General features: G+C 52.6%; 1 protein-coding gene across 1 annotated transcript in view; it reads left to right on the top strand.

Annotated features, from left to right (window-relative positions):
- EZR (ezrin) overlaps nt 1-14,176 on the top strand; it is a 50,769-nt gene that overhangs the window by 23,885 nt on the left and 12,708 nt on the right. Inside the window, exons 3-7 of the mRNA XM_082855871.1 lie at nt 1,064-1,147; nt 5,707-5,802; nt 6,643-6,917; nt 7,488-7,571; nt 8,558-8,704. Of these exons, the coding sequence (XP_082711997.1) occupies nt 1,064-1,147; nt 5,707-5,802; nt 6,643-6,917; nt 7,488-7,571; nt 8,558-8,704 (686 nt within the window). The remainder of the gene's footprint in view (nt 1-1,063; nt 1,148-5,706; nt 5,803-6,642; nt 6,918-7,487; nt 7,572-8,557; nt 8,705-14,176) is intronic.

Raw genomic sequence — 14,176 nt, forward strand, 5'->3', positions numbered from 1 at the left:
CATGTGCCGCAACTACTGAGCACACGAGCCATAACTAGAGAGAGAAGCCCGCACGCTGCAACAAAAGATCCTGCATGCTGCAAGGAAGATCCTGCGTGGCCGCAGCTAAGACCCGATGCAGCCAAAAATTAATTAATTAAATAAATAAATATTTTTAAAAAATAATAAATACAGTCAGTCTGTGTCCTCGTTACATTTCTGTCTGTGTTAGGACGAATTTGGAATATATGTCTATCCAGCTATTTATGTATTTCACGTGAAAAATGGTGAGAAAGAAGCATTTCTTAATGTTAAGCATTATAGCTGCTGTGTTATTGGGACCGTGATACAAGGTAGCTAGATTTGCATGTTTTTCATATGCTAGCAAATTCTGGGTTTTTTCAAGCGATAAATTGGAAAATGACCTTGAAATAAATTTCCTTAAACCACCAATATGGCACTATTAGAGACATTTTTTCAGGCCTTCCCGTCACTACCACCTTGTGACCTTACTATGCTAGTAATGCTTCCATGTTCCCACTGTCTTCATAATTACCTTTTCAAATTACTACATAGTATTCTGTCCTCTCCGATGTGTCTGTGACCATTTCGCCGTTTCTCTCTTCACTGTCGAGGCGGTTTCTGAAGTTGCTGGCAGCATTCTGGTGCACAGACCCTCCTCTGTCCTCTCCCGTCACTTACAGACTTGGTGTGAACGCCCAGAGGCGGCTTCACTTAGCTGTCGTGGGGCCAAAATGGGAGACGGTGTATAAAATATGTTGACGGTTATCAAAGTATTTTGTAGAAGAACAGCTTAGACCTGAGCGTGCATGTGCTTTATTAAAGCCACGAGGGCACACATTTGGATCCAGACTGCACGCGTAGGCACAGAGCTGGGGGGGGTGGTGTGGTGTGTGTTTTGGGGTTGGGGGTGTGTGTCTGTGTGTGGTGACAGGTATGAGAATGGGTGCGGAGGAGGGACATACTCTCACCACGTTGCTCAGGACCGTTGAGTTCAGGTGGGGCACTCGGAGATAATTAAAAACACCCGGTTAAGTGTAATGTGTTCCATTCTGTTTTCTAGATCAACGTCCGAGTTACCACCATGGACGCGGAGCTGGAGTTCGCCATCCAGCCAAATACAACAGGAAAACAGCTTTTCGATCAGGTTGGTTTCTGTGAACTTAAGAGAGCGGGTTCCCAGGTAGAAAAGAGTGTTTGCAGCGTCGGAATCACGTTGCCGAGCATATTTATTGCCTTGGTTGGCTGCTAGCTTCTCGCTGTGGAGTAGACCCTGCCAGCGGGGTTCAGCTGTCGTAAACACTCTCCCCGGGGGGCCCCTGTTCGCAGTCCCGAGGAGAAGGGGCGCCGTGCAGTCTTCACGAGCCGGAGCCTCACCCGAGAGCTCTGGCTGCCGCCTCTCCCGCTGGGGTCTCCACGGTCCCCCTGGCCGTTTCCTGCCATCTGGTCTGCGGCCGGGGTGCAGTGGAGGACAGCGTGGGGCCAGGCGGCCTCTCTCCAGCACTCCCTGCAGCCGCAGAGTCCTGAGCCCCTCGGAGGTCAGCACACACCCTTCCCTCCAGCCAGGTAACAGCCCAGCCGCGCTCCTGCCCCTCTCCTCATGAAAGCTGAAGGTGACGCAGAGTTCTAATAAGCGTGGTGCACCACCGTGAGGGCCGTGATAACTCTTCCACGAAACGGTTCCAAGCTTTAGACAGAGCGAGAGCTACCTTTCTGGGCTTTGTAAATTCTGCTCTGGGACTGAGGACCCAGTAGGGCGCCGGGGCAGGGTGTGCGTTCACAGGCACCTGGACCGTCGGCGGCCTTCCTGAGAGGCCCCGCCGGTCGGCCAAGCCATCCCAGCACCAAATTGGATCCCAGCACCAAATTGGATCCCAGCACCAAATTGGATCCCAGCACCAAACTGGAAAGTGGAGCGGAGTCCTGGCAAATGTAGAAACTATAGGTGACTCACCCTGGGCCTGATGGGATCTCCCTTTCATCCCCAAAGTCAGCACCCAGCAGGTTAATTTCCCCAAGCCAGTGAGCAGGGCCTGGGGGCTCACACCTCAGCGGAGGGGTCGAAGGCAGCCTCCGCTCTCCCTGTGCTGTGATTTTGAGGCCATTCCCTGGCCGTGCCTCACCTGGTAACGATAAAGACATTTACTGCCTGGGGCGGGACTGGACTTGGGGTGGAAATCTAAGGGTTTCTCCTGAAAGAAAATCCTGGCACCGTATGGGGGCAGTGGTGAGAGCACGGACGGGGAGGAAGCCGGGGGCTCGGGTCAGCTCTGCCTGCAGCTAGCGCGTCCCTCAGTCACCAGAGTTAGTGTTGGGATTTTTTTCAGTATTGTGTGTTCCTGTTGTGAAATACCGTGTAGTCTGAGGACTTGAGGCTGGAGCGGACCTGTGGAACCGCTCCTGGAACCGCTCGTGGGTCAGCGGAACGTGACTCGGTCTGTGTTAGAACTGTGGACACAGAGGCCTGGCAGGAAAGGCCGTCTCCACAGCCTTGACCCCAGTTGCACCTCGCTCTTTGAAGATCCACTTGTTTATACCTCCGCCGTGGTGCGGTGAGGCGGGGATGCTCAGGCCTCGTTGGCGCACGTGGGCCGGGCGCCCCTCCTCCCCTCCGCACGCTGGGCATGTTTCCTCCTGAACGAACATCCGGGAGGGGCTGCGGGCTGCGCGGGGCTCTGTGTCCTTTCTCTGCTGCTCCACCTGATGCGCTTCTGTGTCTCGGAAGCTCATCCACGGGCCCAGCTGCCAGTCACTGAAATGTGGTCCTTAACTGGCATCGGTTGAAGGAGACTTGGAAGGTAGTTAGTCTGTCCGATTCTCTCTTACCCCCTCTGTCACTTGAGTCTCCTCAGCAGTAACTGTCCCCCAGCCCCTGTCCCAGTGCTGTTGCTTCGTCTGTGACTAGATTCTAGTCCAGGGCTCCGAGGTGACGGAGGCCCTCACAGAGACCATCGCGGAGGCCGGGCAGGTTCCTGGCGGGGCCATGGTGCTTTCCCACTACTGCAGCTGCCGACGTGCTGAGAAAGGAGTTCCTGCCACGTGACTCTCTGTTCACTGTTTTCATCACCAGAAAGTATCAATAGTATTTTCCAGCTGTCGCTTGAGACTGCGTTAAGTAGACACATCCCTGCCTTTGCCTTTCCCAAAACGTGCCATTTAAAACAACACAGAGGGGCTTCCCTGGTGGCACAGTGGTTAAGAATCCACCTGCCAATGCAGGGGACACAAGTTCAAGCCCTGGTCAGGGAAGATCCTACATGCCGCAGAGCAGCTAAGCCCATGCGCCACAGCTACTGAGCCTGTGCTCTAGAGCCCGCGAGCCGCAAATACTGAGCCCACGTGCCACAACCACTGAAGCATGTGTGCCACAACTACTGAGCCTGCGCTCTAGAGCCCGCGAGCCGCAACTACGGAGCCCGAGTGCCACAGGTACTGAAGTCCGCGCGCCTAGAGCCCGTGCTCCACAACAAGAGAAGCCACCGCAGTGAGAAGCCCGCACAGCGCCACGAAGAGTAACCCCCGCTCGCCGCAACTAGAGAAAGCCCGTGCGCAGCAACGAAGACCCAACGCAGCCAAAAATTTAAATACATAAATAAATAAAATAAAATAATAAAAATAAAACACCACAGAGGCATAGATGAAGGAATGGCCCCCACACCCGTCCAGGTTTGGCTTGCGTGCTGTGTGTCGGCTTTAGGCTAAGGTAGGGATGTTGGAGAGAACAGTGATTGTGTTTTTCTAGGAATGCTGGGTTTCCCTCGCAGAGAGGACTGACAGGTCAGTTTTTAGAATGGACTGCAGAAAGGAAGGTTGTTTACTTCTGTTTTGTTGTTTTGGGGGAGCCGTAGGGAGAGAAGTAGGGCTTTGAAACACGCTGAGGACAGTTGTCCTGGAAATAGACGGAAGAGTCATACGTAAAGATGGGTGGCAGATCAGGGAACCCAGGGACAGGCTTCCACCGAGAGAGTGAGGGACCCGGGTCAGGTCCATGGCTCCAGAGTCTGATCGGCTCCGTGAAGGGGGACCGGCCACATCGGAGCAGATGGAGAAGAGGAGTCTGAAGGTCAGCGAGGGTCTGACAGGCATGGGGCAGGGAAGTCAAGTGGACAGGAAATGGTTTCACGCTGGTCAGACCCAGGCTAAGGCTGCAGCTGGGTGGATGGGGTGGATGGAGTGGAAGGAGAGGTAGAGTGGCTTCTATACATGGGGCTTCCTTGTGCAGCTTTGGACAGCCTGCAGAGGAAGGCGAGGCAGGTTTCGTATCCAGATGTTGAGATGGAGGTTTAGGAAACTAGCAGGATTGGGTATAGAAAACCTGGTCTTTCAGTCAGCTTCCTCTATACTTGGCTACCACGAAAAGTAGAACTGGGGCTTCACCAGACTTGTGGGGAGAGCGCTGGTAAGAGTCAAAACTGCCCTCCTGTCGCTTCCTGATGAGGACTCTCGGGTCTAGTCCCTCCTCCCCTTTTCTGGGTGAGTGAAGGGAGTGAATGAGCAGGTCATTCCCTGGCCTGTAGTAAACGGAGACTCGGGAGCTCTGCAAGCATCTGGCCCCGCAGCCGAGGCCAATGCAGAAACAGGCTCAAGGCAGACGTTGTTTGGTGTTTCAGTTTTTATCGTAAGTGCTCCAGGTACCTGATTTTCATTTCTAGTGTGTACATCCCTCTTTCCCTTTAAATATGATAGAAGCCATATATTTGAAGAATAGTAACCTTTTTTTTAAAGGCTTAACATTATATGTCATGGAATTTAAAACTATGCGGCAGAGTTTTGACAGTATTCAACAAGTGTCCACGGCAAGTTGCTTTTTGACTTCAAGACACAAGAGTAACCATCGTGGGGCTGTCAGTGTAATGGACCACAGGAGACTTTTGTCCTAGTACTGGAGAGAATTTTAAAAACGTGAAACGCACTGTGACCTAGGGCTGAATTCCACCTTCCTGTATCAGAATTTCACGTTTCTGGAGGTTGAAAGTGCTCGTCGCCCCTTGGCATGCGTGAAGCTGAGCACTCCCCCTCTTCCCTGGAAGCTTGTTGCCCGCCGCCTTCTATACCTTCCCAGGACCGCTGCTGCCCTGACCCCACTGAGCGGAGGCCCGGCCAGCTGCCGAGGAGCAGAGACGGGCAGCCAGGGGAGGCTCTGCTTCACGTTGCAGAGAGACACGTCTTTCACAGAAAGACACGTTGGTGTCTTTCAGCCCCTTTTTCATGTGGGCTCCCCGACAGGTGCAGTCACACCTGTGACACACACACACTTTTACCGGTGGGTGTACCTGGGTTACGGCCCATTCCCTGTGGCCCACCTAGGAGGGCAGAGGACAGAGGAGCAGGGGTGACATTTTATAAGATTTAAAGTTAACCCTAAATCTGCTCAAATTTATATTAAAAGTAAATGGTTCAGGGACTTCCCTGGCGGTCCAGTGGTTAGGACTTGGTGCTTTCACTGCAGGGGCCTGGGTTCAGTCCCTGGTCAGGGAGCTAAGATTCCACAAGCTGCACAGTGTGGCCAAAAAAAAAAAGAAACGTAAATGGTTCATGTCTGTTAGTAACAGTGTAGCGGAGGCCTGCCCGCGGCGTCTAAGCTGGCGCCTCGCTCTCCTGGCAGCTCTGCTGCACCATGTGATGGTGGCAGCCCAGGGCCACTGCCATCCAGAGAGTTCCTCATGACTGTTTCACCCCCACCCCCACCCCGTCTCTCTCACACAGGTGGTTAAGACCATCGGCCTTCGGGAAGTGTGGTACTTTGGCCTCCAGTATGTAGATAATAAAGGATTTCCTACCTGGTTGAAACTTGATAAAAAAGTAAGTCATGTTAACTATTTACAGGCTATTAATTGGGTTTGGTCTACTCTGTTGACATTGAAACTCTGTCTTTTGTTTTGTGTTCCTTTCTATTTGTGTAAAAGTTTTTAAAGACAGAGAGGTTGCAGGTTTCCAGTAAATGGAGGTAGTTGCTGGAAATGAGATCCTGGCATTCTCCTTACTGCTCCCTTATTGGAGTGTGTGATGCTTAATTGCTCAGCTTTTAGTTGACCTTAGCTTTTGTTGTTTTTTTTTTTCCAATGAGATTGTTAATCTTATAAACCATGAATCATCCACTGTTTTGTAAGAATCTGTTATTGCTCTGTTTGAAGCTGTGATAAGAGTTTCAACTCCAAAGACTGGATAATTCCATTAACAATTACAAAGAAAAGCAGTAAGCTACATGTGTTTTCTCCAGGCAGTTTCTCTCTTTTCTCCAACTCCTGCTTTCCCTCCCATATTACTGGACCCATCAGGAGGGTGATTGGAGGCATGGAAGGGGGTGGGGGGGGCGTGAGGAATTACCGAGAGTGAGCTTATGGTCCAGGGCTGGCCTGGCCACGTGGACAGAGGCCAGATTCGCGGGTCACTCAGGCAGTCCCCTGGAGTTGATAGCATCGCCCCCAGAAAACCAAGGCTGGGGCTGGGGCTAGTGTGAGGGTGTAACAGGACTCTCACTGGCCTTCTGTCTTCCATGCTAAAAAGGTGACTTTCAGAACAAACATTATCTTCTGAAAACTGGCCTGAAGGACGCTTTTGAGTCAGTGGTTAAAACCTGTGTTGGGAAGGCAGGTCTTTGTCTTTCGAACTTGCAGTGAGGGTTTGGCCTCTGCCGCCCAGGTGTCCGCCCAGGAGGTCAGAAAGGAGAACCCTCTGCAGTTCAAGTTCCGGGCCAAGTTCTACCCCGAAGACGTGTCCGAGGAGCTCATCCAGGACATCACCCAGAAGCTTTTCTTCCTGCAAGTGAAGGAGGGGATTCTCAGCGATGAGATTTACTGCCCGCCCGAGACGGCGGTGCTCCTGGGCTCCTACGCTGTGCAGGCCAAGTTCGGGGACTACGGCAAGGAGCTGCACAAGTCCGGGTACCTTGGCTCCGAGCGGCTGATCCCCCAAAGGTGAGCCGGCGGGGGCCGGGCCCGCGTGCGAGCGTCGTGTCAGGAGGGTCGGGAGGCAGAAGGGCTTTGTGGAGGGCGAGTGTTCTGCAGGCTGGGGACTCTGTCTGCAGTCACGGGCCGGCCTTCCGCAGGCCCTGCCACCCCTCGGTGGACCCTGGAGTGGCCTCTGCGACAGAGGGACTCAGCAGGGGAGGGGGCCCTCCTCACAGGAGCCGCAGGTGCCGGAGCGGAACCGTCTCAGCTCTCCCTGGTGTATATGGTAAACCGGCCCCTGTTCAATCTTTTTATTTACTGGCTGTCACATAAATTACCTCTTTTGAAAGGAGAGGCCACTTAAAATAAAACACCTTTTAAAAGTGTTTCCAGCAAGACTGGGTGGGTTTGTCTCATTCCAGGTTCTAAATCGTCCAGGCTGTTAACTGTCATCAATAGAAATGCCGCATCTTAGGAAGTAGATGGTTTTATTTGAAAGAACAGTCAGGGTCTGTGTGAGGGCGCTCAGTGGCCGGTCGCGCGCTGCTCCCGGCCCTCTGGGGTGACGGCTCTGTGCCCTCTTCCTTTGCGATCCAGAGTCATGGACCAGCACAAGCTCACCAGGGACCAGTGGGAGGACCGGATCCAGGTGTGGCACGCCGAGCACCGCGGGATGCTCAAGTGAGTGCTGGGCTGGGAGCCGGTCTTCTTTGCAGGGGACTCGGGTCCTTCAGGTGACTCGCTTGGAGCCGTGCCTAGAGGGGCAGGGAAGGTAAGGAGCTGCTGGTGAGGTTTCTTCCCAAACGAAGCCAGCTGTTCCTCCCCACCGCCACCAGGGCAGAAGTGGTTTGGTTTACACCTTCAGTCCCTCCAGCCTTCTCCCCTCCTTGTTCCAGAGGAAAGAAAAGCTTGTGTCTGAAACTCTTCATTTTAGTCAAGGGGGCCGGAGCATTGCTCGCAGCCCACCAGGCGTTTTCTTTTCCCTGTCACAGAGGTGCTGATTCGTTCATCGTCCATAAGGTGGTTGCCTTCAAAAGGTTGTAAATATAAAAAAAAAAGATCCCAAGTGAGAAACACTTGCTAATAAAGGAGCACCAGCGAGGTGTGGAGAGGGTCGGGGTGGGACCTGCGGCGGGTGAGAACGGAGCGACCAGATGCCTGTCCTAGAATCCTCCTCTCGGGCACTGGCAGCAGCTCTTGGCATGATGTCCCGTCCTCAGAAGTTCATTTGCAGTTTGGGCCTCAGAGACTTGGTGTCCTTAGAGTTTCCTGCCTGACCCGAGCATCTTCTGTGGAGGGAAATAACTCAAAACCCAAGCAGTGGCCCCAAGTGAGGCAGACGGTGGGCTCCCTGAAGCTCGGTGTGGGCCACAGAGAGAGAGAGGTCGTGCCCGGTGATAGAATTTCCAAGGGAAGCCCTCTGTGTCCAGAGTGGGCAGCACGAGCCAGTTTGGTTCTTTCCTGACACGTGATGCACGCCCATGGTCAGTGTCCAGGATGGCTGGGCGCCCACTTGGGGCACAGGCCGGCAGAGGGACAGCGACGGAGGCACCTGGCTGTCAGCCCGTCCTCCGTGATGCACTACGTTTCAGATCCTGGTGGCGGTGTAACTGTCGAGCGCGGGGCGCACGCTGACGACGATGCCAATGTTTGTTCTCCCCACCCAGAGACAGTGCTATGTTGGAGTATCTGAAGATTGCCCAGGACCTGGAAATGTACGGGATCAACTATTTTGAGATAAAAAATAAGAAAGGAACAGACCTTTGGCTTGGAGTTGATGCCCTTGGACTAAATATTTATGAGAAAGATGATAAGTGAGTTGAACTTTATATTTCTTTAGCTGGTGGGGTATCAGGCCTGGAAACCATGGAGAAAATGGCAAATGTGCATGTGGGTTCTCTTCAGAGTATTTATCTAGCAACTTACTGGCCCAGTGTCTGACGCTTAAGAGCTTTGCGACTGTGACGTAGCCACGTCGGAGGTCGGTTCAGAGGTGTGCGTTATTTCTCTCTTAGCCTGTTCATTATTAGCACGTGTAGCACGTGCCGAGGGGCCCAGCAGGGGGACCACAACGGTCCGTGACCTCATGGACTTTGGAGCTTGTGAAAGAACAAGAGCTGCAGGAAAGCCATCTCCCGCCCCTTCCTGTGAGGCCGCCCCAGCTGCCTGTAGGTACCGGCACGCCCATAGCCACCAGCCAGCAGTGCTGGGCGGCTGGAGGTGTGTGCTGATCCGACCCAGAATATTTATGGTGCTAGCAGGGACCTTGAGATTCTGCACACGGTAGCCTTTCTGTGCGGACAGTCTAGCTAAATCCTCTGAACCTGCAGGAGGTACCCGATTGCCTCAGTGTGTTAGTTTGTGGAGTGGGCCCTGCTGCAGTTCAGTGCAGGCAGGCTGGCCTCCCCCGGCTTCCTTTGCCCATTCCTGTGGTTACCAGTTCTGCGCAGATGCCTTTTTCCTGCCAAGGGGCTAGACACACACACACACACAAATCATTCTGATTCGGCGAGGACAAGTTTTCCGCGGCGGTTCCCTGTTCCTTGGGCTTGGAGTGGCAGCTCACCTGTCTCACCTGCTCTCGGCTCCCCCAGGCCCCAGGTTCCCGCCCCTACCCTGACGTTCTTGAGGGCAGCAGCGCCGCTTCTGACACACGATAACCTGTACAGAGTCCACCATAATCCTGGCCACAGGCCCTCTGGCCAGGACCCACAGTCCAGACCCATTTCCCCTGGGGTGGGGACCGGTGCCTGGCGTTCCAGCCCCTCCACCGCGCGTCCAGAGTGGGTGGAGGAGAGCGTCTCCGCCGGGAGGCGCGGTGCCAGTCGGTCGAATCCAGTTACACTTAGGACGTGGCGTGCTTAGCAGAGGGTCGCAGGGACTCGCCTGAGGACCCCGAAGTGAGTTACCGGGGACTCTTGGTTTGCTCCTTCCCCGGTGTGCTGGATCCAGTGCTGTGGACAGGCAGAAACAGTCTGCGTAAGTCAGGGACTCGGGAAGCCAGCCCAGGCCCCTGAGCTGGAGGGCGGGAGCTGGTCAGCAGGGAGCACCGTGGCCTCGTGGGCGTATACATGGGAAACCGCCTTCCTGAATGAGCAGATCTTGTGACGTAGCCAAGGCCGGGGCTTCCGAACAGGTTTTTCAAGCTGCCAGGTAGAGCCAGAGGCAGGGACGTGCTGTCAGCTTGTGACTTCCCTCACCCACGCAAATCCCGTTTCCTCCGAGTGAAACTCTGAGCAGCTTGGCTCTTCCAGTCCTGCCTCCGCTCTCCTCCCCTCCCCCAGCTTAGCTGTGAAACGGGCAACCTCTCAAAAGGGTCTTCTCCCCAAAGAAAAAAGTCTCTTGGGGTCCCTTTTTCATCGTACGTATACCAGTCACGTTGGGAGCATGTAGGACAGGAAGCATTTGTCTTCCTTTCTGTAAACCCTTAGATCTGAAGAGGAGAGACCATGGAGAGGGAGGAATTAGGCAGCTTCCCCGCACGCTGCTGTCAGCGCGGGACAGGAACAGTTGAGATGAGTTGTGTTATAACCCTACCCGGCATCCTCAGGCCACAACAAAAACTAGAGGAGCCGATCCTGCCCCAGATTCTTCAGTGCTTTGCAAGCACGCTTCTCCCCCGGCTTCGTCCCTCCCAGGGCTCACTCCCCTAGTCCTTCTGTCCGTAGGAGTTTCTGAATGTGCCACGGGCCCAGGGCTCCAGCAGGGAGGATGCTGGGAAAGGGCTGTAGACCAGGAGGGGGCGAAATGAAGGCCAAGTGTCTTCTTTTTCCTTACATTCCTTACCCGGGGTTGCAAATCATGTGTTCTGATTTACATTTCTATTTTATTGGCATTAGAAATGATGTTTCAACCATTTAAGTACATTATTTTTTTCCAGTTTCTAAAATTATGCTCACAGGCAGATTTCTTTGGCGGGTGCGGGGGCGGTTCCGTCTTCGTGCCTTACCGTCAGTGGCTTACCTGTATCACAGAGGAGGGCAGAAAGCGATTCTCTGGACCTGTGTGTGCTTTGTTTTAACAAATACGTCGGGTCACAGCTGTCAGGCCGTCCTCTCCTTTCTGTCTTTGGTGCCCCAACTTGAACGCAGAACAGACAGAATTTTTGAATAACTTAGTTTCTTACAGAAGTTTGCCGCTGCGAGGACTCCGGTTAGACCACCTCTGGGGGAAGTTTAGAAGCCCAGCTCAGACTGGCCGAGAAAAGAGGCTGGACATGTGCGGGGAGGGCCTGAGGAGAAGCCATGGTGGCTTCTTAGTGTGGCTGGTCGGGTGGCAGGAAGGGCGGCTGTGGGGAGAGTTTTCTGACGGGCCTGCCCTGCAGAGGGTGGGAGCGGGAGCAGAGGCCCAGGCTCCCCCCCCCCGCCCCCGCCCCCACTTAAGCGCCTTTTCTTCCACATGGAAGTGTGGGAAGAGCTTCAGCCACTGTTGCCTATCTCTGTTATCGCTGCCGCTGCCTCTGGGTGGGTGGGGGGGGCGCCTGGCAGCTCTTCTCTGTTCTTCCCCCTCCGTGAGGCATGCCATGATCTGCAGCCCATCCCCCCACCCCAGACCTTTCTAAACTCTTCAGTGAAAACTTTCAAAACACTGCAAAATGAAAAGCATTTCACAGTGAAGCCCACATGCCCGTGGCCACGAGCAGCCTCCCATCAGCATGTCGCCACGGGCCTTGTCACGCCCCTCCCCGTCCTCATTTCACGGCCCTCCGCCCCGCTGGCTGCCCCCACGTTGCAGAGTAAATTGCAGGCATCGGTATACTTCCCCCGAAATGCATACTGTTCGCTAGAGCTCAGTATGTTTTGATTTTCTTTTGATGTAAAATTTAATTATAACGAAATGCACAATTCTGAGTGTTCCTTTGCTGACGTTAGACAGACACACACCTCTGAAATCCAGGCTCCTGTCGAGAGGTGGAGCATCGTCCTCACTCTCTGCCGCGCATTTTGAATGTAAATATTTTAACCCTTCGTTTTGAAATCATTTCAGACTTTAAAAAGTTTCCAAAAATAGTAGGTACAAAGAATTCCCATGTGCCCTTCAGCAGCTTCCCCAGATGTCAACACCTTAACGTAAACACAGTCCAGGTAGCAGAGTCAGGACGGTCACCTTGATACGTGATGCCGTTAACGGTCTTATCAGTTGTCCACCAGTGTCCCTTTCCTGCCCCAGGATCTGCCTGGAATCCCACCTGCATTTAGTTGTCACACTCCCCAGTCTCCTCCCATCTGGGACAGTCCCAAAGTCTGTCTGTCTGTCTAGCACAGCCTTGACACTTGTGAAGAGCACTGACCATTGACTCTTTAGAAAATCCCTCACCTTGGATCAGTCTCATACCTTCCCGTGATAAGATTTGAGGTTTGCGCTTTGGGCATGAATCTGACAGAAGTGCGGGCGCACCCTTGCAGGCAGCGTGTGGTGTCGGAATATCCTGCTTCTGGTGTTGACTTTGATCTCGGGTCAAGGTGGCATTGGCCAGGCTTCTCTGCAAAGTTACTCACCTCCCCTTCGTAACTGACAAGTGTATTTAGGGGAGAGTCTTTGAAACTATGTGAATATCCTGTTTCTTAAACTTTCATCTATTAATTCTACATCCATTGATGAGACTTGCATGAAACAGTTACTGTAATATTTGAGAAATGGTGATTTTTTTAAAAAAAACCGTTCTGTTTACACATATTAATGGAATTCTACTATAAGGAACCAATTTCTCCATTTATTGTTTAGTTACGTATGTTAATATATGTTTTCTTCTATGGGCCATAATCTATACTGTTATTTTGTAGCTAACATCGTTGAGATTTGCTTTTCGGAGCCCCTCTGAGTGGCTCCTGGGCCTCCTGACCCCATTATTTTCAGGGCACTTCCTACATACTGGTACCTCCAGATGCTCCAGCCCTGGAATCGGCTGTTTCTCCAAAGAGCTCTGGTCCCCAGTCTTTCGAGAATTACACTTTTAAAATTTGTGACTTATAAATCCTTTAGAAATCTTCTCTGTGGGTCCTTCTCTGTTTGTGTCCTCTAAGTGAACTCAAAAAAAAAAAAAAAAAAGAGAGAAAGAAATCCTTGTAAGACTTTAATCTTCCAACTGTGGTCAAGAATAAAAGGAGGTTCTTTAACTTAGGGGTGAGTCATAATTTTCATGTTTAGTCCTCATCTTTCGATACTGCAGTCCTGCTTAAAGGGGCTGTAAATTGTTATATGACGTTTCAGAGTCTTAAAAAAAGACAAACTTTGCAGGTACAGCAGAAAGAAGAAGCTGGAAGCCGTGGTGACAGGATGCCCAACCCTTGAGAGAAAGATGTCTGTCTAGCCTGAAGGTCCAAGTTTTCTGGGTTAGAAACTATTTTGAGAGACTCGTATAGAACTGGGAGGCAGAGAACAGATCGTTGCGTTGGAAGCCCGGCCCACAGTGCTGCCTGCGTGGCCGAGAGCTGGGCAACTGCTGGTTCCTGGCTCTTCTGCTCTGCCCAGCACGCTGGCCTTGTGTTTTGGAGGAAAGTGTTCTGAAGCAACAAGTGCCTACCCGATGTCTCTCTCTTACGGCCTTTCCACGTAAGGATAGAGGTTATGTCCATGGCAGGACCAGGTGACATCCTGAGTTCCTTTCCAGTGCTCAGACACCTATATACAAAATTACTTCTTCAAACAATATGTGTGTGTGTGTGTGTGTGTGTGTGTGTGTATCTCCCATATACAGTGGGAGATAAAATAACTGAACAAACTCCCTGCATGCTTTTTTGAGTGCTGTGAAGCATGTTAACCAGATGTATTTCAACGGGCATTGGTGATCCTATAGGACAAAACTGAAAAAAGGATGTATATCAAAAAGATTGGAGGGCTTCCCTGGTGGCACAGTGGTTGGGAGTCTGCCTGCCGATGCAGGGGACACGGGTTCGTGCCCCGGTCCGGGAGGATCCCACATGCCGCGGAGCGGCTGGGCCCGTGAGCCATGGCCGCTGAGCCTGCGCGTCCGGAGCCTGTGCTCTGCAACGGGAGAGGCCGCAACAGTGAGAGGCCCGTGTACCGCAAAAAAAAAAAAAAAAAAAAAAGATTGGACATTTAGAACCACAGCCTGGCCAGTGCCCTGACTGTTGGGTCCCAGAAGCCTGTCGGGCTTAGGTGCCCACTCCTGGCCTTCAGAGGCCATGCCCACTGCCTTGACCTGGCTTGTGTTGTCATAACAGGACCTACATTGCCCATCAGTTTTTATTTAAACATGTCGGTAGGCAGTAGAGTCCTCTCCACTCCTGCTCTTTTCTAAACGGGAAGTTTCTATGGCTCATGGT

Source organism: Leucopleurus acutus, assembly GCF_964270905.1.
Source record: "Leucopleurus acutus genome assembly, chromosome: 15".
Taxonomy (NCBI): domain Eukaryota; kingdom Metazoa; phylum Chordata; class Mammalia; order Artiodactyla; family Delphinidae; genus Leucopleurus; species Leucopleurus acutus.